The sequence below is a fragment of the Prinia subflava genome, chromosome 20, assembly GCF_021018805.1.
Source record: "Prinia subflava isolate CZ2003 ecotype Zambia chromosome 20, Cam_Psub_1.2, whole genome shotgun sequence".
NCBI lineage: Eukaryota > Metazoa > Chordata > Aves > Passeriformes > Cisticolidae > Prinia > Prinia subflava.
The window spans coordinates 4,680,753-4,704,854 of record NC_086266.1 but is presented as its reverse complement, the minus strand read 5'-3'; the positions used below and the strand labels follow the sequence as shown (position 1 = coordinate 4,704,854).

The following is a 24,102-nucleotide window of genomic DNA, read 5'->3' as shown; positions in this document are numbered from 1 at the left end:
AAACCAGACAAATGGCTTCACTGCTTAACTTACAGGGTTTGATGAGCAGGCACATGCTCATGACCTCTGTCTCACTCTGACCTGGCACAAACAGGCCGCTAAAAAACTGCCACCCCCAGCCAGGACATGCCCCTCTCACTCCCCAGCAGCCACCCTGTGACAACCTCCTCCAACTGTTAGTGACATGGGCCCACAAAGCAGGAAGCACCAGAGGAACAGACACAAGAAACAACATCTTTCCAGAGCAGACAGAGAGTTGTGCAGTTCTGGCTAAAAGGGACAGCACCAAACAGCCTGGCTGTGCTATACTGTGCAGCCAGCAACAGCAAGAGCACAGCTCTGACTCACCAACTTTGCTTGCAGCTGCTGCCTCAGTATCTGTCCTTGGGACACTGGAGGCTGCTGCCTGTACACTGCTGGCTTGTAGGAAGGATCAATGCCCATCATGCTCCCCATGCCTGGAGGCAGCACACCACTGTAGGGAGGGCGACTCTGAACCAGTTTTCCCAGTGGCATTCGTACTGGTCTGTAGGATGTATCCAGGCGAGGGCCACCTGCAAGAGGAAGAGAAGCAGGGAGAGCAGTCAGAGCTGCTGCTGCACCTCATAGCTCCACAACGACTGTTCATCACTGTACCTAGACATGACAGGCAAAAGGAGAAAGTGCAGGGACCTGCATAGGACCATCTCACAGAAAAGGTTCCCAAACAGGTGAAATATTTTTGGCCCTCCTGTGCACCTACCTGCTGGAAGAGGCTGATTCTGGGCATAGAGACCCACTGGTGATTGCCCATATGCCAGCCTTGACATGGTGCTTCCTGACTGATGGTGCAAGAGATCTGTAGGCATTCCAACTCCATATGAAACCCCTCGGCTAGGGCCCAACACAAAGTCCTGCAAAGACAAAGAAAGAAGATCAATGTGCACTGGGAATTCATGAATTGAGGAAAGATTATTAAAGGGTTGAAAAGTCCACAGGAGGAAGCCAAGGATGTTATCTGAGCTGGGCAGTCTCCTTTTCTCCCATGAGGGATTAAGAAAGTGTTTGCCTTCCTCCAAGCTAGAGAGAGCAGGATAAAGCTCAAGTACTTCCAGCTGAGAGAAAACATCTTCAACATCACACCACTCTTAGGCTCCTCAGGAAGACTCTAGGGAGTGTTTTATGACTAGGAGTAGTGGACATGGGACATCCACAGCTGCTGGACACTCCATTACCTCAGTTTTGCTGGCAGATTGGTTGCGTTTCTTGGTTTTGCTCTGTTTCTTCTTGCGTTCTTCGGTGGAGGCAGCAGGATTGGAGCTTGTTTTATCAGCCTTGGCTGGTTCTGCAGTTTTCTTCTCAGGCTCTAAAGCCACAGGGGTAGGAGGCTCTTCCTCTTCAGGGGGCAGTGGCAATGGCTCCAGGTAGTAACTGCGGGGCTTGGGTTTCAGGTGTGTGTGATACAGAAGAAGCCTCTGCTGCTCCTCAAACCTGGACACCTTGCGATCCACCCGGACTGTCCCAAACCATCCCCAGGAGAGCGGGGCTGAGTGCTTCAAACCCTCAAAAAGATCCCATGGAGAAATCTTCTGCTTTGTAGAGACTTGCAAACCCTTTAAAGCAAAAGAAGTAAGAACCTTCAAGTCCCTGTTGTTGCTCCTATGAGGGTACAGGTAACACTGTGCTTTCTTCAAGCTCTAATCCAGATCTCTCAGTAAACAGTCTGAGCCTTTGCTAATGGTCCTTGCTCCTCCAGGTGGAGCAAAGCACTCATTTCTAAAGGCCTTCATCAACAACTGTCTAGTCCCCTTCATTCCATCTCTGCCAGTCTCCTGCACACTGGCTCTGCCCATTAACTTACGTGACAGGGATTATGTGTTTCTCTTTACACTTCATATAACCATAAATACAACCCCCAAATTTAGTTAACGTCTCAGGTCACAGCAGCATGCTATCACTGAGCATTAACACCCCAGCTTTGCCCTTTTTGGATGTGGTTATGTGCCAGCTTGTCTGCGTGCAGCCAGGCACTTCAAGCTCGTCAGGGAATGAGGCACTGCATACAGATGCCTCCCAAGCTGTGCAGACTTCAGGCATCAGAGGACAAGGTGACACCTGCACTCAGGAGCTGTGATACAGACAAAAATGCTTCACTTACCTCCTTCTTGAAGATGGAATCAAAGCCAGCTATTTTATTGCCTTTAGTGTCAATGAGGGATCCCTGAGGCTCACAGGTGATGACATCCCGGGTCTGCTTGGGAAGTGGCAGTAGCTGTCGCACCTTCTCCAGGCTGTCAGACTGACGGTCCCCCAGCTCCTTCTGCACGAGTGGAACAGAGAGGACTTGAATTTTTCAGGAAAAGCCACCCAAAGCCCACCTATGCCTCTTCTGGTACTGGCCTCCATCCTTGGATAACTTCTCACCTTTGCACCCTTCAGGCCTACAGAGTCATAGGGGCCACCCTCACTACTTCATCTAAACAGCAGAACCAAGACAGGTGCTGTTCATGACACACAGGTAAATCTGCATAGCTGGACAACCATAAGACAGCATGCTCTGGTCCCCATACAGGGCCTGGTGTCCCTCACCCTGAGTTTCTTGACAAGATTCATGTATGCCCGCTTGTTCTCCTCCATGCTGCCCTGAGAGATGCTGGACATATCAGCAGCCAGGGTGCCGTTGATGAGAACACTCAGCATGTCCAGCACGGTGGTGAAGAGCTCACTGTTGGTCAGAGCAGAAAGGTCAGTCACCTGAAAAGCTGATAAAAAGCCTCTGCCATCATTGCAACACCAAACACTATTAGATTGTCAAGACTTCCACCCACATTTAAAAGTGTCAGACTTCAGAATAACCTCCCACACTAATCCTCCTTTTCCTTATACACCACACACTTGAGTTTTACTCCCACTTGAGTTAGGTGCAGTATCACAAATTAAGACTGGACTCCTCCGTATCCATTCAGCACCTCTAAAAAGCAGACTCAGCTCTCCCCTGCATCTCTCTCTGCATCTGGAAAGCCAAGTTTGTTCTGAATACAGCAGAGTGCACTTGGCTATCAGGACCTAAGTTGTAGCCTGCTATTACTCTGAAGTCTCTTTCAGCTGTCACTTCTGACATCTAGATCATCTAGAGAAATAACCAGCTAACATGAGAAACAGGGCCATGCTAATAACTGCCTCTCTTGGGAAGTGTATAGATCAGAAGTCAGACTGAAAGTTACTTGTTTGACTGCATGTCCACAGTGCCACTGCTGATGATGTCCAGGAGAAGCACAGCCCATTCAGTTGTCTGTTGTGTGCTGCGTTGGACTGTGTCAAACATTCCTCCCACCTGGCAGAGAAAGGGAGCTTAGTCACCAGGACACCAAGAAACACTGAGATTTTGAAGTGAGAAAGGAGCTTAAACCAGAGCTTGAAGGAGCTTAACTCCTACTGAGAGCTGAGGGAGACTGCTGTCAGCAGCCAAACCTCAGATGCAAGTAGTAGTGCTGTGGGCTGCAAAGGCATTCAAAGGGGAAGGCACATCTACAAAAGAGACCAAGGTTTTGGATTTCATCTTGACAAAACAGAGCAAGGGAGTTTATTCATGCACCCTGTCCCACTCAGGGCTCAAGACCTAGAAGCAGCACAAGTGTCTCTCCTACTTCCTTGCCTCAGGACATATATAGACCCTCCAATGTGAGTGTGTTCCAAAGGAAAAAAAGGCAGACAATTCTTCACCCCAGATGGTTAAGCTCTTTTTCTGCAACTGCTCACCAAATTCAGCCGCAGTTTCAAGGCCTCGTGCATCAGCTGCTTGGCTTTGCAGTCATCTTGGTACTGATCTTCTCGCCAATTTGTAACAATCTAAGAAATACAGAAGAGAGGACAGATCTCACCAGCTGTATGCTGAAGCTTAGAGAGAGCAGCTTGTACCACTCACTGTCTGGTGAGTCAGAAATGGTCAGCTCAAGGTCCCTGTACCAAACAGGGTAAGACAAGCAACATCCCTGAGGCCATCCTCCAGAGCCTGTCTGCTGGAGGGGAGAGCTCCTGAGGAAAGCAAGGGGAGAAACAAGAGCCCTACCTGCTGGACCTGACTGTACAGAGAGGTGAGGAGGCCTTCCCGCTGCTCATCCTGACCTTTCAAGCATGTCAGCACCAGTGACAGAAACGGCTGCTGGCTCAGGAGGGACATACTGTGAGAGAACAAAGGAGCTGTACTGCCAGGCTGGGTGATCAGCACAGCAAACACTGCCTGCCCTTTCCCCTGCACTCACCTCTTCTGCTTCTGGCGGTCCCGCTCTTTGCGGGATGATGACCCTAAATGTTGTCCTTTCTCCAATTCTTCTCCAGCAGCTTTCAGCACATGGCCCTGCACTGATGTTGGAAGCTTGGCAATCAGAGGGGCCACCAGCCACACTCCTGACCTCTCCAGGGAGCTGTGACAACACAGGAGAGGAAAGCTGTTTGCAATGCAATTTAAGATTCAGACTTGTCTACAAGAGCTGCATGCTGGCTCTGACCTGAGGATGGGTTTGGATTTGTTGCTGGCAGGTGTAGCACTTGTCGAGCTACTGATACTGTTGACTCCATTACCAGTACAGCTAGCAGAGCTGGTCTCTGCTGACTGCTGGAATACTTCAATGGTGGCCTTGGCTATGTTTTCTAACAAGGAGTTCATCTCCTGGAGGTAGGGAAGAAAAGCACAGTCAAGTCCTTCTCTGAGAGCATCTACTGTTTCCACATTTCAACCCAGCACAAACTCAGTTTGCCAACCTCCCCATGGCTGCTGCTCCTGGGGTCTCAGGCTCATTGCTTCCCTCTCATGCTTGGCTTTCACAGGCCTGACTCCCTTATTGTTTACTTTCTCCCTATCCCCACTTCTCCCAGGCCACCTCCCCACCAACTCACAAGCAGCCACTTTATCCTCCCCTGTATGATCCCCTCTGGGCAGAAACTCACATTGCTTGCTGTCTGTTTAATCATGAGCTGCAGCTCCAGCGAGGACTGCCTCATGGTCCACTGGTCCAAATTCTGTAATGCACACACACACACTTCACATAATTCCTCATCTCAGTTCAGACTACACCAACCCACACCCTCAGCTTCCACCATAACAAGTGTCAGACCCCTCAGAGGGCTGCATTTACATGAGGCAATTAATAGGACACTCAGATCCTGCCAGCAGCCTGCACCTGTAAAATGCGTTTAATCCTCTGCCTCTGAGGATTCTCTCCCTCCTCGTTGTCCAGGAGCCGGTGTGGATAACAAATCAGCTGCATCAGCCTCTGGGCCTGGGTGCTGCTCAGGACAGGATCCTGCAAGTCATTGCTGTCTTCACAGAGGGACTTCAGACATCGTTCTCCTACCCACTCCTGCAAGACAAAGGCAGAATCAGCACAGTCAAACTGGTGTCTGATTCCAAACCAACGCCCCTGCTTTCAGACTCAGAGAGATGCATGGAACACATCAAAATCATAAAAGCCTTATTAGTATGCAGTTATGCCTGATAATCATTTCTCTTCATGAACTGTACTATCCTGATTCAGCAGGCATCAGGCACAGCACAGCAATCAGAACAGAGGAAACGAACTCTGACGAGTCAGCAGTAATGAAATACAGTAGCTGCTCTTTCTTTTGAGAAAATATTGGTGTGATTTAACAGTACACAGTCACTACCATGTCCAGGCTCCCTCAACACTGCCACTTGGGCTGAGAAGATCAGAAGAAATCACTTAAAATTGTTTGGTCTATTTCCAGCACAACAAAGCTCTGGAGCTGTCCTAAGTTAGGTAATTCAGGGTTGCAGCTAGCACTAAACCAGAACATGTCTTGGGGAAAAGCACACACCTTTAATTCTCAACAGTGATGGAAACCACACTGCCATATTTAGTAAAAACCAATTACTTTACTTCTCAAACTCTGGGAAAGAAAACGACTGACTGGATACAAGCCACTTATAAAGTCACATATTATGAGAAGGTAGACAGAAAACTTGTCAGCCTCATGATTTCAGTTGATGCTCCCTAAATGTATGATGATAATAAGGGCAGCAGTTTCCAAACATGAGGTAGGTACTTCACTCCATTTACAGTTAACCTGCAGCAACTGTTAGTGCAGAAATTTTTCATATTTAAAATCAGGCAAATTCATTAAATTAAAATCAACAGAAGAGTGCTTTATAAGCACTTCTGCAACTGCAGAGCAAGCCTGATCAGAGAATTGTTCCACTGAGAAGTGACAACAAAAGAAAAGATTAGGATCCAGTTCATTATGCACAGGTGCTGTTGCTATGCCTAGCAAGCTGGAAAGGCCATTCAGCAGGGGACAGCACTGAAGCACAAAGACTGAAAAGGTCAAAACTCTGGTTTGAAATCCTCGTGAAACCACAGCCTAGATCATTATCTTCATTCCAGATGAAGTCTGCACATGAGATGTGGTGACCTCTCCACCACCTATTGCATTTCCCCCTTCAGTGTTAGCACATCATAATCTCTTGATAATAATGTTCTCTTTCTTGCCTAGGTAATACACATATCCTTGGGAAGACTCATTTTATCATTTGCTCAGCTTCTTACAAGAACTCAGACTTCGTTACCAATCTGCTTTATTGGTATAAAGAAGAAAGAATGACATGTTGGAGGGAAGGGATGCCATCCAGAGGGACTTGGACAGGTTTGAGAGGTGGGCACAGGAACCTATGGATGCCCCACTCCTGGGAGTGTTTAAGGCCAAGTTGGATAGGGCCCTAAGCAACTTGGAATAGTGAAGGTGTCCCTGCTCATGATCTTTAAGGAGCATTCCAACCCAAACAATTCCATGAGTCTATGAAGAAACCCTTAAATTAATTATAATTGCTCCTTTTCCCCATCCCCTCACAATGAAGTCTATTATAAAATACATACTTGAACTTGAGACTGAGAAATCACAACCTGTAATTTAAGGCATTGATAGTACAAGTTCACTGCTCACAGAAGAGGTGCTAATATTAAACACAGCATTTTACCAGCCCTTTACAGCTGCAGGAAGCCTGCAGGAGCTCTGGCACAATCTGTGGTAACTCATGGGTGTCTACTGGAATGTTCACTTCTACATAACCAGTGGTGCCAACAACTGGTATGATACCTGACACTGCTACTCCCTGCTGTGCACAAACACTTCTGCTTTGGGTCCTTCCTACACAGACTTTGATCAGCAAGGGAATATCTGCTTCTGTAAATGCTACAGCCAGGCTTCAGTGACATCAAGAGTGTTGAATTTCTATTTAAAAACCGGTGGTTTCAATTCCTTTTCGGTAAGCTGTTAACACTGCTATGCAGTCAGCCAATTAATTAACAATAGCATGAGGAGAACATACAGCACTAATGGTGGGTTTACACATTAGTAATATAAAACACAGATTTCAGATTGTAACACCATGTCTTTCCTGTTGAGAGAATAAATTTATAACCAAGGCTAAGGATACCTTTCAACATCCATTTTCATACAGCATGGCCACTCTAGTCTGCAACTTTATTAGCCAGGTTTCCGCTCCTCAAGTGTCAATTTTCCACACAGGAATAGAAATACTTGTGCTGTCAGATTAGGCTAAGCAAAAGGCTTTTGTTGTCGTTTTAATTAATTTAACAGGGCAATGCAAAGCCCAGGAATACATTAACAGCCTAGCTGCAAGCAACACTTAGGCTGTATCCTAAAAGACACCATTTATCATTTTAATAAACCATCTGTCTGTCTTTCTCGTGCTGATCTTCTTTGCCTTCAGCACACATCTCAGCATACCACTCCCAGCACTCCCCTCCTTGGACAGGAGCCCTGTGCTGTTGCCAAAGCAAAGGGGATGCAGTCCCTGCATACTGCAACACCTAATCCTTGAGCACTGCTTGTCTCTGTGTTTTGCTAACAGTGAGCAATCCTCAGTGCTGTCACATGACAGAAATACTGCAGGTTCTTCACTGATCTTTCACGGAAATACCTGCCAAACCCAAACTGAAGAAAGGCATATAGGATGTATCTGTCTGCTGAAGGGATACAGACATGTAGAGAAGGGACAGACTCACCTGTTGACATATACTCCTCAGTACATACTTGGCATAAATGTCCAAGCTGGCTGTTTCTACAGTTACTACCCGACCACCAGCCTTCCTGGTGCCCAGCTCATCATCCATAAGATCATCAACACCTCCAGGGTGGGAAAAACCAGAGCCTTTCAGTTCTGCATCTCCTAAAAGGAAAGCACAAGAGTCACATAATCAACAACTCTAACCACAAAGCCTGACTCAAGAAACATCTTGGGATTTTGTAAACTTTCCCTGTGATCAGTGACCTCTCTGCAAAACTCAGAACATGTTTACAGTTACAGACATGCCACATATTCACCAGAACAGATCTCCTCTGGCCTTCTGCACAGCTAGCACGAACAATATAGTGCCTTTCTCCCACTCCCCTGAAAAACATGGCTATAGGTTCAGGGTAATACAGGTACACACCCAGAACAAAGACAGCCTTCAGCACTGCAAAGACTGCTCCATCCACAATACGGTTCTGGGAAGCTGCCAGCAAGTGACGGTCACAGGAAGAGCGGATTCCCACAGTGGGTTTGTCTGCAAAGAGGACAAAAGGGAAAGGCAATATTCACCAAGAGAGAAAGGCATGGGCTCCAGAACTGCCTGAATTATGTGCCAGCAAGCACCATAAAATCAAGCCCAGAGAATCCCGAGGCCAGTTCCTTTCCTAACTGTAACATGGGGTCCATTTAATTAAGTTTCAAGAAGCATAGTGCCAATCACATTGTGACAACTCAACCATGAAATTCAAATGGGGTGCAGAGCCTGTGTCATGAACTCCAAGCTCCAACACTACCCTAGACCTAAAATACAGGCTGGATTTAGAAATCTGAGCTATCAGGATACTGGTGAGAAGCCAAGAACAGAGCTTCCTGGAATGTTTCCATCATCACACAAAAAAGGAGTGCTGTAAAACAGCAGCTTCTGGCACCAAGTTAAGAGGCTATACAAAGCTCAAGACATAAAAGAAGAAGTGATCATTACTCTAATGGCTTAGTGACAGCAAGGCCACCTCTACTGGCTGGTTTCCTGCCTCCAAGAACCTTCTCCCCAATGCCTGGCTACCATGGAATGACATAAATGGAAGGATACTGTTCTTTGTCCTATGAAGAAAGTGCATCAGTCTTTGCCTGCTTTATTCAAAGCAAGCAGGTTATGATCTCTAACCATAAGGTCTCGTATCTCTCTTCTTGGGGTCCAAGAGCCTTAGTACTTCCACAATAAAGGAAGGTTTTAAGTTCATTCACTTACTGCCGTCTTGCTGGCATGGGTTCAGCTGTGGAGTCTTAAACAGATGGAGTAAAATCCGGCAGGTCAGACGTGCTCCTGGTTCTGAGTCCTGTTCACTGCAGGCTATGTAAAGAAAAGAGACAACAGAGATTTCTTAAGCACCAGGACAGCTGACTCTCAATCCAAAAGCTATTCACAGAGCACTGCCCTGGAGCAGCCAGCCGAGAAGCTGCAGCAGCCTTATTGTGTTTACAAATATGGAGCATGTGCAGCAATTAACATGCAGGCAAGCAAATCCTTCAGTGTTATCCCCAGTGACATGCACTGCACTCTGCTTGCTCCATCTTTCCAACCCTCTCAAGAGTCTGGATGCTGCAATCCCCAGAGCAGAGACAGGGAGGCTGGTGGCAGAATAAGGCTGTGGCACAGGTGCTGTAAGCCCAGCTGGCTACTTTAGCCAAAATGCTAAGCTGAACATTATTATCAGTGGGAGGCATACTGCTGGAGTTCAGAGTGGAGTACAATGGTCACACTGAGGCGGATAACAGCTCTCCATGTTTATTTCAGCTCGCACACAAACTCGAGAGAGCAGGGCAGTGAAAAACATTAGCACAACCAGTTTTTGGTGGAAATCAAAAGGCCCAAATTTCTCTAAAGCACCATATTCAGTCATTAAATATAGAAGAAGTATTGGAGGCATGTTTCACAACTGTAGTATGCACAAAGCACAGGCATTTGGGCCAGAACTGAGTCAGACAGGTTTGTGCAGGGCTGCACTTACCAGCATTGAGGAGTGAGGGGATAGCAGCACAGCGAATCAGGTCCTCCAGCAGCAAGCACTGCCGGGCAATGAGAATGGCAACAAAGGTGGCCAAGGAATCATGGAAAGACAAGTCACTGACCTGAAAGAGAGGAGATCAGCCAGTGATCCAAACAGCCTCTATCTCATTCCCTCTGTCAGCAATTCCTAGGAGCTGGGGGGCAGAAGGGCCCATAACCCCTGATCAATGTCCACGGTCAGCCCGGGCTGCAACAAACACCAACGGCAGCCCCCAGTACTCAAAGCCTTTTCCCTGCCCTCAGAAGACAAAGCCTCCATCCCTTGTTCACTTTTGCCTTCTCCCAAGGGATCCCTCCACTCCTGCTTCAATTCCTTTTCCCCTTTTGAATGTTTGCACTTGCATCAACATTGCAGAGGAGATCATTGAAGCCACAGGTCCCATTATTGGAGGAACAGCACAAAGCTTTGAGCACACCCAGCCACTCGGCACTTAGAGACTTGCAGTAGCCAGTTAGCTCAGCACACAGGATAGCAATGTCGTTCACCCTGTTAAATAAATAATGAAAAAAGCAGAGGGTCAGCTTTGCTACTCATGCATGCCCTTCAGATCAGCGATTTTCTAAGGGACCCCAGCCTTGGCTCCTCCTTCTTCACACCCCAAGACGGCCCAGATACGACCACTGGCTTCCTTACCCTCACCTAAAGAATTTACTTTCTCAGTAGAACCACAAAAGCTCTGCCTCTCACCTGTCTGGATCGTGGTGTCCCACACACACGTGCATGAGTGCATTACAGACAAAACTGTAGCGATTGGCTGGGTTTTCATTGAGGCTCTTGCCCAGGTTGGTGTACGTGAAGTTATGTGCAGAGGGATTTTCAATAGTGTCAATCATGAACTCTGGTTCCCATAGCATGTTGGAGTCAGATGGCTCAACATTGCAATAGATTGTGTTCTTCACCTTGGAGCAGAAGTCACTGAACAGAACAGAAGAGCAATTAGGGACACAAAAAACTAAGCAGCCATTGAACTCTGGTGAGCAAAGACAAACCCTTTCTGGGCAAGAACATGTTGAAACTCAAGATCACTGTGTACCAATAAAGACCAGTAAATTTGTTATTTTCTATTTGGTCCTTCCTGTGCTTGCATTCTAAGATGTGTTGAACATTCAGTTTGTTTTCCAGAACTTTACAAAATTTCTATTTACTACTCTTCTGTGTGGAGGAGACTCAGTTCCTCATAAGTCATTTGAAATCTCTGGTAATTTATCTACTCACCCTCCTTCGGACCTATATCCACTACACACTTTTTGTAGTTTGCTGTCCCAAACCACAAGGCACAGTTGTACCATGATATAACAGGGACCTAATGATGCTCTTTGTTCTGTTCTCCATTCCTTTCCAAACTATACTTAACATTTCATTTGCTTTCTGACTGCTACTGTACCCTACAATAACATTTCCAATTATGTATCTGTTACAGCTCAAAGATCCTTTATTCAACCAGTAGAACATATCCACCACACAGAATTTAGAAAGGAACAAAGATAATCCTATGTGCATTATTCTATGTTTAACAACACTGAACTTCATCTGCCAATTTGTCATCTGATCACCATCAATGCACCCTACTACAACAACCTGCAGCCAACTTCATTATATGTTAAGTAACAGTTATATGAAAAGTTTTGATATCACCAGTCACACTTCTGAGGCATAAAACAGCACAAGCATTAGCAGAGTCCTTTGGAACTCTTCACTCACTCCTTGTTTTCATCTGCAACTTATTGTTTGCTTGCTAGAGGATATTCCCTTTTATCTGTGGCCATTTACTTTAAGGTTTTGCTGAACAGCTTTTGGGAATTCAGTTAAACTAGTATGAGGTTTCTCATTTCTGTATGTATGACAACTCCTTATATGACAAACTATGACAACAGCCATCCCTCCTGCTCTCAATTCAGTCCAGAGACAGACTTTCAACACTCCCTGTAGCCAGGAGTTTGGCCAGCTGGTATCAAGGCAATAACACATGAGATATCACAGCCCCTCACTGGGGGATAACACCAAGGGTTAGATGTTCCCACAACACACCTGCACTGGAAACACTAACAGGGAGCAGGGACTGAGAGAGAAGACAAAGTGAAACCCTATACTGGGATACAGGGCTGTCAGGAGAATTACCCCTTCACAGGATCAGGTAAGCAAAAAGCCTGGGAGATCTGTGGACTCCATCTCTGGGTGGCTAAGGCAGCTAGTGGAGGGTCAGTTCTCGATAAGAACTGCAAAGGACAGAAGGCCACAGCATAAAGTAAACCCATGGGACAGAACCTGGGGCAACATCAGCAGAATAGAACCCAAACAGGTAATAGGAGCAGAAAAAGGAGTGTAAAGCAGCACAAGAACAAACCCAGAACCAAGCAGAGCAGGTTCAGAAACAGCCCAAGGAATATTAGAGAGCAGAGAAGCACTTTTAAGATGAACTGCTCAGCCACCAGTTTAGCAAGAACTAAACTCTTATCATTTGTCTTCCAGGAATGGGGTAGGTACAGACCTGTAGAGGTAGGTATAGAGGACTACTGAGGTAATTTACTAAAATATGATGATTTAAGAGTCAAGATTATCCACTGAATCATTGAGAGGATCTCAGGAGCAATCCCATCAAACAAGATCAAAAGCAAAGTTTAAATCAAGGTGCTACAGTGGGCAATACCCACTGCAACTCAGCTGCATCAGACTCACCTAAAGAGCTCCCCAAATTTACTTTTGAGGTGACTGCAGGAGGTATACAGGTCGTAGAGATAGGCCAGGATACAGCGCTCTGCTGAGGAGCCATCCGAGCGGTTCATGCCGTGTTTCACCACCCCACACAGGCTGCAGAGACACAAAAAACAGAGAGCTGGACCCTCAGGCACATAGATATCCGTGCCCCCTATGAACCCCCAGCACATATACTGCTTCCTTACACACAGAGAGGGGAGATGTCCTTACCCTTCAAAGACCTGAGCCATCTGGTCCTGGTTCAGGATAAGGCAGGAGTGGTAGTGCCGCAGCACAGCCACGATGCACAGGCACAAGCTGGTGGTATAGCTGCCAACAAGGTCGGAGGATTTCAACAGCAGTTCTGCCTCCACCACGCTCAGTTCATTCAGCAACTGCACCCAATGACAGAAAAACCCTTCAACAGCCACAGGGGTAAGGCATGGTCAGAAAGGGAGGAGGCACACCAAACCCACAGCCTATAGGACTTGCCAGGAAAGGCACTGCCAGGCACTTCCTGCTTAGGGATGCACCCCAGAACAGTTGGCAATATGTCTCAGGCAGTACAAGGGGCTGTTGGGGCTTGGGTATCAGTGGGTAATGGGGATATGGCAGTTTTAAACAGCTTGTTTGGTAGTTCTGTCTTGCATAAGTCTCACTCTGATATCCTTTCCAGGCTAACAGCCACAATTCCATCAGCCAGGCTTCGAGAGACACCTGGTACAGACTGCAGAATCAGCAACAGGATTTTAGCAGGATCCAGAAGGCACTGTGAGCTGCCTTGTGCCAAGGATCTTTCCAGGGGAGCAAGGTAGGCAAGGTGCCAGGGACAGACAATCCCCTTCTTGCTCAGAACAAGGCCCTGCTGCAACCAGGGACAGAGATGCAATGCAAGTCCTTTGGAAACAAGCCCAAAGCCTTTGGAAGAATAATCCTCAGAACAGAACATGAAAGATTATCTGCCACAGACAACCTACTCCTAACAGCTGCAGCCCAGAAGCATCACAATGACCACATAATCTCACCACCTCCATGACACAGGTCAGAGGGTCACCAATGATGACCAGAGCAAGCCAACTACCACAGCACACATCTGCTGCCTCTCAGGTGGACAAACCCCTCCCCAGAGAGCACCTGAGCACACTGCCCTTACCTGGATGGCAAAGTCGATAAGACCACTGATATTGAGGGAATACTCCATCAAGTCAAATATGAACTGCACATGCTGTACCAGAGGCAGGTGGTATGACATTCCCAAAGCAAAGCTGGTGATTTGTTCCAAGACATTACGGGATACCTGCAAGTGCAAGACAACACAGAGTCTATCTCCCCTTCCAGGAGCCCCTCAGCAGGCTCATCTCCTTCCAGGAAACTGCTCTCAGTAATACAAAGAGACACAGTCAGGGCCCAAGAAGGACAGCAGTCTTCAAATTTTCATACCTGAGATGTGACTTGGTGCTGATCAAAGTGAGAAAGGTGCTGGAACTTTGCAAAGATATCTTCAGCTGTTGGGAATGCTTCTGGCTTGCTCTTTTTCCTCTTCTGGCCTTCCTCCCCACCTACCAGAGTTGAAAACATTACAGAATATTAGACTGCTTTCCTCACCAGAGGATTAAACATCAGCCATCAGCTTCTGACAGTTTCCCACCAAGATCAGCCCCTGTCATGAAGCAAAGGCAAAAGGCCTGAGTCCTAGACCTTAACTTGATAAGGGCTATCTTTAATTTTAAAAAAATAAATAAATAAAGGAATCCCCAACCTAAGAATGACAGTAGAGCAAACATCAAGTTTATCTCAAATGAAAGTACTCCTTGGAGTATCCTTCTGTCTTGATTTGGAGATGTATCTTTTCTCTGATGAGAACAGGCATTCTGGACTGGAGATGCTCAGCCACAAAAGTTTTTGTCAGAACACTCCACATTTTAAAGCATCATCTTTTTACCACATTTTAAGTTGCCTTTCAGGCATCAGATTAAGAAAGAAAAAATGTAGCCATATTCTTAGCTGCTGGACATCAGAAGCTTTCTGTTGATTTTGACCCAGCTATCCAAATTTCCTATCCTATGCATTTAGCACGTGCCTGAAGTGTACCAGCATGATATTTGCATGGGCAAAGTATTTTCTGCTTCTTGTACAAGGATCTAAACACAAGAATAAATAAAATAAAATATGAAAAGCCAAAGTATTGGCCAAGGTCTCACTCTGAACCTTGTATGACACAATTCTCTTCTGAAGACAAGTTAATTAAGCAGACATTGCCAGCAGGAAACCAATTGTCTTACTTGCTGGTTAGTATGCTTGAAAACAGAGCACCACTCCAGACTCATTCACCAGTACCTCTTACCAGATGCTGTGGATTGTGTAAAATCCTTTCACTGTGAGACTCCAGACAAAGGAATCAGCCAACTGGAAAGATGCTCTTACTTCAGAAAGGAGTGTCTCAAGCTCTACTAACCTGTCTCTGCAGTGCTCTTTCTGTTTAAGACTTTCAGAATGTCTTTGGTTATTTTCTTGATCGTATGCCGAGCATCATCCCGTTGTTTTCCAACCCCAAAAAGAACTACCAGCCTTTGGTTACACTCATGACTGCATGACTCCTCCTGGGGAACCAAAAGAGACAACTGCATTAGCAACTACAAGGCTGAATGCTTTAATCTTGTTTCACACCTGGATCTCTGAAAGAAAAAGCAAACCTTCATCTCAGAAGCCTCTCTGGGAGTAAGCAAGGAGCCATCCAGAAAAGCTCCTTACCCAGCCACAGCAGGGAGAGACAGCAGCCTCCTGACAAGGGCAGCAACAGGGGAGCAGTTAGGAGCAGGTCCTGTACCTGAGGAATAGGGAAGTGTGTTGCATACTGGATGTGCCGAGGCTGGTCATACAGGGATGCCAGCATTCCTTCCACAGACCTATCCTTCAGCAGAGCCTTTGCTTCCTTTTCAGGATCTGGCTTTTCAGGGGAAGGGCTGGCTTTAGATTCACAATGCATTGGTGGAGAAAACATCTGGGGAGACAACAAGAAAATGTAATTAGGGAGCATGGTCATGCAACAGTAAAGACTGCTGAAGGAATGTACTTCTGCTCAGGCCTAAAAAGGAGTAGGGAAAGGAAGGGTTGGAAAAACAGGCAGTTTTTAAGGCAAACCCCAAGGTAATGTGCTAAGAGACTATTCCTATTTTTGTTTCTGGTCCATGTTGTATATTAAATTAAACACAACAGGAAATAACACAGTAGGAGTAATAAATTCATGGCTTAGAATTTTGGAAACAGCCCCTTCCACAGAAGTGAGGATTCTAGGAAAGCTTTACATCCCACTTGTCTGACATGTACTTTGAAAGGTCAGACATGGCTGGATAGATGTAGGTACTTGGGCATTTTTCAAGTCCAAGTTAATTTTATTACTAAGTGCTTCAAAGTGTTCTGCTACTGTGAACTATGCCCACAGATATGAAAAACTGTAAACCTGAAGAAGTAATGAAGGCCACACAGTAGGATGAAAGCAGACTAGTGTCTCCTCCCAGGATCAAGAAAACCTTTGCAACTGGTCACTCCCAATCTGATACCATCATGGGTCACTCATTTCTCACCCATTTCCTACCCTGCTCAAACACTGGGCTGGCAGCAGCAAGAGCATAAGAGGTCCCAGGAACAACTGGGACTCGCTCTGCTCTGAACACCAAATGACATAAATAGGTTTTATGGGCCTTTTGCATTGTGAACTGCCTTATAACCCAGTCACTTCCAGCAGATACACAAAAGCAAGGCACGTGCTGTTCCTGGGCTCACTACAACACACTGACCCCACTTACTGAGTAACAGGCAGGAAATGCTGGAACGTACCGAAAAGTCTGTCTTTTCCATGTCATCAAAGAGCATGCTGGGGTTGTGGTCAATGTCCATGGGCTCTGACAGACCTGTGTCCTGGGAACAGACAGAGCAGCTTTACATCTCAGTGATGCACCAGGGAACAAGAGAATAGTTGACTACAGCATTGACTACAGCACTGATGTTCATGCTGGATGATGACAACAATATGCCACCACACCCAGGGTGCTTGGCAAGCTGGAGCCTGATACACCTCAGCTATTATGGACAGGCCTCACACAGCACCTCATGATATGCTGCTCTGTGTCAAGCCATGCAAGATTTTCCTATCTACCATTCTGCAATCTGCAGGTCCTTTCCAGTCACTTAGGACATAACCTTAAATTTAAACACTAAGGGAACAGGTTGGGGGGAAGGAAGAGCAGGATTCAGTGGTACATCCCCCAGCAGGCAATAGCAAGGTGGCTGCAAAGCTGGTAAAAACAGGAAAGCACAATACAGAGATGTGCACCAGTGCCATGGTGCTTGTGCTCTCACCTCCAGCTTGATGCCACTGCTTCCCTCTGTCTCCTTCCTGTCATGCTCTTCAGCAGGGTCATCAAAGGGTGAGGGAGGGCGAGGCCCGTGAGCATCCATGGCGAGATCACCCCGGGAGATGAGCGTGCACATGTAGATGTTGTGGGAGAAGACATCATGTCGGATTAGCTCACAGAACAGCAGCACCAGATTAAAGAACTCCACCTTCTCATTTTCCTTCCCAGGATCAGCTGAAAGGACAACACAGACAGACAGGACTATCAGAGTAGTTCTGCACCACTATAAGTTAACACCAGCCAACTAACCTAGGGCAAGGAAAGCATTTCCTGAGACGTCAACACAGTGACTGATACCCAGTTCTGAGATTACAGCAGGGACTAAAAGCAGAAAGTCCAGTTTCAAAAATTAGCAAGTAAGTAAGTCAAAAGCTCTCCAGTGTCACAGCCCAGAGGTACTGGACTTCAGCCTAGAAGTGTTATTCCTGGGTGTACAAACAGCTGCCTGCATCATTCAGACCTGTTATCCTATCCCCCTTAACCTGCTTGCAGAACTTCCCATGAAAGCCAGAGCTCTGTCACCAGTTAAAAACCTCCCTTCAGTTCTCAGCCTGAAGTAATTCCTGATTAAACTCATTTATCCTTGGCCAATGCTCTGTTAACAGAAGTGCCTCTGTATCATCTTTCTGTCATCTGGCCCTGCAAATTGCTTTTCCTCTCTCTCCAAAATAAGCTCTGGATTGCAAGGAAGCCAGATAGAATTTAGATACGCCCAATACTTACACACAAGAGAATTTCACATAAATTCAAAGTTTGCAAGAGAGGGAAAGCTGGAAACTGGGAGACCACAAGTTCTTATTTACATACTTAGCATAGGAGCTTGAGTGTCAAGGAACTGCATAAGGACATCCTGAAAGACAGGAGCACTGGCTGCTGACAGAGAGCCCGAGGAGATGGAGCCTTTCTCATCCACGACTTCAGAGTCCCCACATCTCTGCAGAAACAGAAAAAAGTACTGACTGCTGACACAGAGGAGACACTTTCTATCCATATATCTCAAAAAAGAAGTCTTCAAGAGATTTTTTCCATCTTGCTCTTACAAGCAAGCCACCACACAGGTTTCTGTAAGCAGTCTCCAAGTATGTCACCGCTTCTGCACTGCAATCAGCTCAAATGTATCCAAGAAATGGGATATGCACCATCCCACGGGCTCATTTATGACCTACATTGGGTCAGATGGAGCAAATGCCATAATTAGCAGCACCAGTGACAAGAGACACTGTGCTGCTCAGCCTTTGCCTGTTGGTGTAATCGGAGTTAGGTAACCTCTGCTCTCCTTTACTGCCCCAGCCTTCCAGGAACAAGGACCCACCTCAGCCTCGATCTCTGCCTGACGCTTCTCCAGGAGCTTGGCCACGACCATGGCCCTGTGGCGCCCGGAGCGTTTGTAGCTGACAGCCCACTCGCACAGCAAGGCCACCACTGCATCGTCATCTGGGGAGATCTGGGGGATGGAAGCACTGCAGTGAGAACCTGAGCCAAGCACAAGAGGGGAGCAGATATAACAGTGCCTCTACTCCCCACAGAACAGAGCCTCAAGACTGGTATGTTCCCCTCCTCCTAACAGGGAGGACAGATGTCAAGCTACAGCCCTCTTGCTTTGACTCCATTTTGCAACATGAGGTCCACAGCCCCTGACAAATCTCCAGACTCACTCTGCTTCAGAAAATTATCTCACTTTCAGCAGCACATCTATAGAGTGCTGATCACAGCACTGAGTAAGACACAACTTCTCAACACTCTCACACAAAGTATACAAACAGCCAGTCCTGCAGCTCTTCTAGGAACCAGTGCAGCAGTGGATGCACTGTGGTTCTACACATCATGAATACATCACCTCTCAGGCTAAGAGGAACCTGAACTGTGAGCTCCCAGGAATCAGCAGCCAGCCCAAAATGTGGCCAGGCTAGTACTGGCATAACAAGTCCCTAGGACTCCAACATAGCACCAATCTGATATGCAGACTGACGTCTTTCATCAGTGAGTTCTCTCAAGGTTACATGTATTTGTTCGACTTTCTAGAGCACAAAACCACCCCTCCTTCTCATTTTAGTACCTCCCTAACAAAGCTGCATGAAATCCTTTCCAATGGAGATCATGTCTCTTGGCCAAGGGCCACTACCTAGTCAGCTCTTTGCAGACAGGACAGTAACAGTGGGATATAAACAAGAACACAGCCACATCCAAGACCAGGGCCCAGCAGCAAAGTTCCAGAGCACCTCATGACTGTCTTTGGTTGGGCCCAGCCCAAATATCCTGTTATACAAGGAATCCAAAGAGTTGCTGAAGTCAGATCTTTCAAAGCTGTGACTGTCCAGAACTTCTAAGGTATGCAAGACACGGCCAATAGTGAAACCTAGAAGAGAACAGAAAAGAGAAATGTGTATCTGGCACCTGGTACAACAGACTCTAGAGCAACACCATATGTGCTGCCAAGGTCAGAAAGACCTACACCTTTATCAAGACCAGTTCCACAAGGAAAAAAAGATGGGTTGTAGCTGTAGGTGATTCTCTTCTAAGTGGAAGACAGGGTTTGGACCCTTTATCCAAATGCCAGATGGACCCTTCTGTAAGGGAACTCTGATGCATTCCTGTGCCCCAGGTTAAGGACATGAAACCATGAAACTTCCCAGCCTGGTACAGCCTTCAGACTATTATCCATCACTGCTGTCCCATGTAGAAGGAGATGAAGTTGCAAGTGTAGTTCGGAGACAATCAAAAGGGACTTCAGGACCTGGGGATCGACCATTAGCAAGGGATTCTGGAACAGAGATTATTTTCTATCCTTCTAGTTACAGGCAATGACATTGGAAGAAACAGATGGGCCCAGCCTATTAACACATGGCTCAGGCTGGTGTTGCAGCTAAAATACTAGGGTTTTTTTCTGACAGTGGAAGGGCCTACACAGCACCAGGCATGCTGGACTGTTCAGTGTATGAGAAACTGGTTGGACAGTCACATCCAGATGGTAGCAAAGGCTCAGAGTCCCAACAGACATCAGTGACGAGTGGTGACACAAGGAACAAGTGCACCCTCATCAAGTCTGTAGGTGACACCGAGCTGAGTGGTTTGGTTGACACTCCTGAAGGATGGATGACATCCAGAGGGACCTGGACAAGCTCCAGCAGTGGCCCGTGGGCATCCCATGAGGTTCAACAAGGTCACGTAGAAGGGGCTGCACCTGGGGCAGGGCAACCTCCAGTATCAGTCCAGGATGGGGGATGAACAGATGGAGAGCAGCCCTGCTGAGAAGGACTTGGGGATGCTGGGGGAGGAGAGGCTGGACAGGACCCAGCCGTGTGCACTCACAGCCCAGAGAGCCAAGTGTGTCCTGTGGGCAGCAGGGGAGGGAGGGGATCCTGCCCCTCTGCTCCACTCTGGTCAGACCCCAGCTGAAGAGCTGCCTCCAGCTCTGGGGTCCCCACGGACCTGATAGAGCAAGTCCAGAGGAGGCCATGAAGATGATCAGAGGGTTGGAGCATTCCTTTCTAGGAGAAAAGGCTGGAAGAGTTGGAATTGTTCAGCCTGAAGAAAAGGCTCTTAGGATGACCAAACTGTCACCTTGCACACTAAGGGAGGCTTACAGAAAAGCTTGAGAGAAACTTTTTACAAGGGCAGGACAAAGGGTAATGGTTTTAAACTGAAAGAGGATAGACTCAGACTAGATGTTAGGAAGAAATTCTTCCCTGTGAGGGTGGTGAAGCAGTGGGACAGGATGCCCAGAGAGTCTGTGGATGCTCCATTCCTGGAAGTGTTCAAGGCCAGACTGGATTGGTCCTGAGCAACCAGATCTAGGGGAAGATGTCCCTGTCCATGGCAAGGGAATGGAGACTTGATTTTTAAGGTCCCTTCCAACCCAAACCAGTCTATGATTCTATGAGAAGTTTCTGCAAGCTCATTGCTTGGGCTCATTGCCCAAGGAAAGCTGTACCAGTCAGGCAAGAGTCCACCCAGCTTAATATCCTGACTCTTACTGTGGCCAACAGCAGATTTTAGGGGAAAGCATCAGAGCATGGCACCCAGACAAGAGTATAGTTCCCTGGTAAATATTTCCAGCTTCTAGTAACAGAAGCTACCCCTGTACCTGGAGAAAGGGACCCTTATAAGATTTTGCTCTGGAAAGAAAAAGAGCCATGTCTTACTGCTGACAGTAAATACAAACAGCAGTAAATGGGAAAGAGTCAAAAAGAATAGCCAGACAGGAGTTTTGTCAGAGTAGCACATGGACTGGGGGAAAGAAATTTTAACCTACAGCAAGTTACCTGCTGTGGTTTCTTGGCACTTGTCAAATGACCAGCGAACCTCCACAGCCTGGCCACGTTCCTTTATCTGCTGCTCAATTTCACGCAGCTTTGCCCGAACCTAGAAACAACAGACTTTGTAAACATACAAAAGGATGCCTTAGAAGTCCTGTGAACAGAATTATAGAAAACAGAGGTTGACAGCAATTCTGCTTAAGGTTAGATTTTGCCCATCTTCCAAGGACATCACTGTCTGGCTTATAGCAGAATGAGAGCACTTAATTGCTGGGGAGTGAGACAGCACCTCCAGATCTGCTTATCACACAACATGAAAAGAAAATTCTGAAAGAGCTAAGATACAGCTGTTTCCCCAAACCACAAGAGCTCCCTTTTCTAAAGGCTGCTCACCTGCTGTGTAAAGGCTGAATTCCCCCCTGGCATGGGCAAGTTGGATGGGGCTATAGGCAGGTGGTCCAAGGGAGAGCCAGTCTTTATCCTGCTATCAGTCAAGGAATAATGCCACACAAGGGCACTCGGGCAACACAAAATTATACTCTGCAAGAGACAGGAAAGTCAGTATCACTGAACAAATTAAGGTCAAAACAATTAAGTTACATTTCTACAGAACTAATCACTACTTTATTGCCCAGGCACTCATTATCCTCTATACAGCATATTTACTATCTGGGTGGGTTGGGTTTTTTTTGTTCTAAGTTCTGAAAGACCCTTTGGATCATACAAACCCACACCGAAAACACACAATCCAACCCTCATGGTCCAGAAGCAGCATTTACATTAGTGACTTACAACTCTCATCAAGTGTTAAGTCTGAGAAGAAATATGAGGTAATAGACCTAAATTAATTAAACCACTTCGTTTGATAATCACAAGTCTGATTATTATAGTAACAATATTATGCTATATGCACTCTCATTCTTTTATGATCTTGTACACTCACATAAACACAGACAAAACTTCACTAAACAATTCCTATGATACTCCCTTATAGTTTCTGGCTCACAAAGCTTTTAGACACTTGAACCAAAGAATCTGCTTATCTTGAGAGCATTTCAGCAAAAGTTAATTATGTACATTCTTAGAAATGTTTCCACTGAGACATACTAAAGATCAGACTATCAATAACCAGTGTCAACTTTTTGAGCAGGCTGTGTCCAAACTCCAAATCAGCCGAACTTTTGAGGTGTATATGCTGAACTATTTTCCCTAAAGTAAGCTCCCCAAATACAAGGTTTTATATTAAAGATGTTTTATCACATAGAAAATAAAAAAAACACCCTCTAACTTTCAGCAGGAAGCAAACAAGACTTAATAAGAATGCAAAGGGTTTATAACCCGACATTGCTCTTCCTTGCTTCTAGAAAGGTCTAGATCCTTACTTCTAGCCAACTGTACTACAGGAATTTTCTTTGTCTCTTTTTCTCTGTCTGAGAGCTGGCTGGCTGCTTCCCGATCCTGCCAGGGCTCCACCTCAAGCTTCTCTCTTGAGCAGCATGTTTTCAAACTTTGTGCTCTCTTCCTCTCCAAACTCCTGCTCCATCCTGCACTCTCTGGAACCTTCCCTGCTTTAACAAGTCTTTTCTCCCCTGAAGAAATAATCTCTGCTCTTTCTGCATGGACCCACCTCACCTAGTCACTCTCCTCTGGAAGGAGAAAAACACAATCATGAATGAATGCACACACTGAACAGAACTTGCCTCTCTCTGACACAAGGACAGTAAGGACTGAATCCCACATTGTCACAACAGGACCAATTCTTCAAACACCTATCAGTAAGGATTTGGCAGCCTTGCCCTTTTATTGCATTGTTTAATCACCTATAAAGATTATGAGTTTAGAATAGTTCCCTTTCACAGCCTGCTACCACTCCTAAACCACTACATTCTTCCATAAAGTGGGAGGGGCTGTTTCTTGTGTGTGCTGTTGGTTGTGTTGTTCATTTTTTTTTCCTCCTGTGGGAACTTTTTTCCTGATGAGGGCATATTTGCTTTTAGAGTTGACAAAATTACAAAGCACTTTCATTTCTGGCATAATTCCATTTCCTGGATGACAACCTGCTATTGATATACACAATGGGAAATAACCCTTTCTTTCTCATCCCCTCATTTGTAAAGCTTTCCCTGACATGCAAAGCACCTTTGAGTAAAGCAAAAGGCTCTATTCCAACCCATTTTTCTTGTGCAAGTCAGTCAAGGGCACTGCTACAGCACTGACGTCTGACAACAGCTCTGTAACACATCACCAGAGATAATCATGGTTTGATATTTCTGTATTTAAGAAGCTGCTGACTCAGACTGTAATGATTTTTCAGTGATGGCACACAAACTGTCCCTGTTGACCCCAGAATCACCGTCACTTAAACCTACCTGAAGAATGCAGCTGAGCCCGTACACCACTGGCCGGTGCTGGGGGCACAGCAATAAGTCACTGAAAGGGCTGGGAGGAGGATTCCCTGCAGCTGGCTGAGGGGTGGGAGTTGAAGGAAGAGCATTCCCTGTCTGGGCAGACAGGATGTGTGGTGGGTGCCCCCCAGCACCATCCAGCTGCATAGCCAGCCTGCGGGTGCAGAAGTAGGCCAGACGTCTGGACAGGTATGCAGACTGCACAAACTCTCCAGAGTACTGCAGGGAGACAGA

The 24,102-nt window shown here is 46.4% G+C and overlaps 1 protein-coding gene across 2 annotated transcripts in view; it reads right to left on the bottom strand.

The window, feature by feature from the left end:
- MED12 (mediator complex subunit 12) overlaps positions 1-24,102 on the bottom strand; it is a 35,946-nt gene that overhangs the window by 6,691 nt on the left and 5,153 nt on the right. For both annotated transcript variants that reach the window (XM_063416644.1, XM_063416645.1), the window contains exons 7-38: positions 23,833-24,087; positions 21,857-22,003; positions 21,470-21,569; positions 19,427-19,563; positions 18,520-18,651; positions 18,015-18,141; positions 17,152-17,381; positions 16,630-16,710; positions 15,620-15,793; positions 15,248-15,392; positions 14,233-14,351; positions 13,946-14,089; positions 13,024-13,187; positions 12,775-12,906; positions 10,786-11,013; positions 10,440-10,584; positions 10,039-10,159; positions 9,279-9,380; positions 8,451-8,564; positions 8,022-8,185; positions 5,160-5,339; positions 4,927-4,998; positions 4,488-4,648; positions 4,242-4,403; positions 4,049-4,160; positions 3,739-3,828; positions 3,204-3,313; positions 2,569-2,704; positions 2,138-2,299; positions 1,215-1,592; positions 743-893; positions 349-554 (exon numbers count right to left, since the gene is read on the bottom strand). In XM_063416644.1, coding sequence (XP_063272714.1) covers positions 349-554; positions 743-893; positions 1,215-1,592; positions 2,138-2,299; positions 2,569-2,704; positions 3,204-3,313; positions 3,739-3,828; positions 4,049-4,160; positions 4,242-4,403; positions 4,488-4,648; positions 4,927-4,998; positions 5,160-5,339; positions 8,022-8,185; positions 8,451-8,564; positions 9,279-9,380; positions 10,039-10,159; positions 10,440-10,584; positions 10,786-11,013; positions 12,775-12,906; positions 13,024-13,187; positions 13,946-14,089; positions 14,233-14,351; positions 15,248-15,392; positions 15,620-15,793; positions 16,630-16,710; positions 17,152-17,381; positions 18,015-18,141; positions 18,520-18,651; positions 19,427-19,563; positions 21,470-21,569; positions 21,857-22,003; positions 23,833-24,087 — 4,881 coding nt within the window. The remainder of the gene's footprint in view (positions 1-348; positions 555-742; positions 894-1,214; positions 1,593-2,137; positions 2,300-2,568; positions 2,705-3,203; positions 3,314-3,738; positions 3,829-4,048; positions 4,161-4,241; positions 4,404-4,487; positions 4,649-4,926; positions 4,999-5,159; positions 5,340-8,021; positions 8,186-8,450; positions 8,565-9,278; positions 9,381-10,038; positions 10,160-10,439; positions 10,585-10,785; positions 11,014-12,774; positions 12,907-13,023; positions 13,188-13,945; positions 14,090-14,232; positions 14,352-15,247; positions 15,393-15,619; positions 15,794-16,629; positions 16,711-17,151; positions 17,382-18,014; positions 18,142-18,519; positions 18,652-19,426; positions 19,564-21,469; positions 21,570-21,856; positions 22,004-23,832; positions 24,088-24,102) is intronic.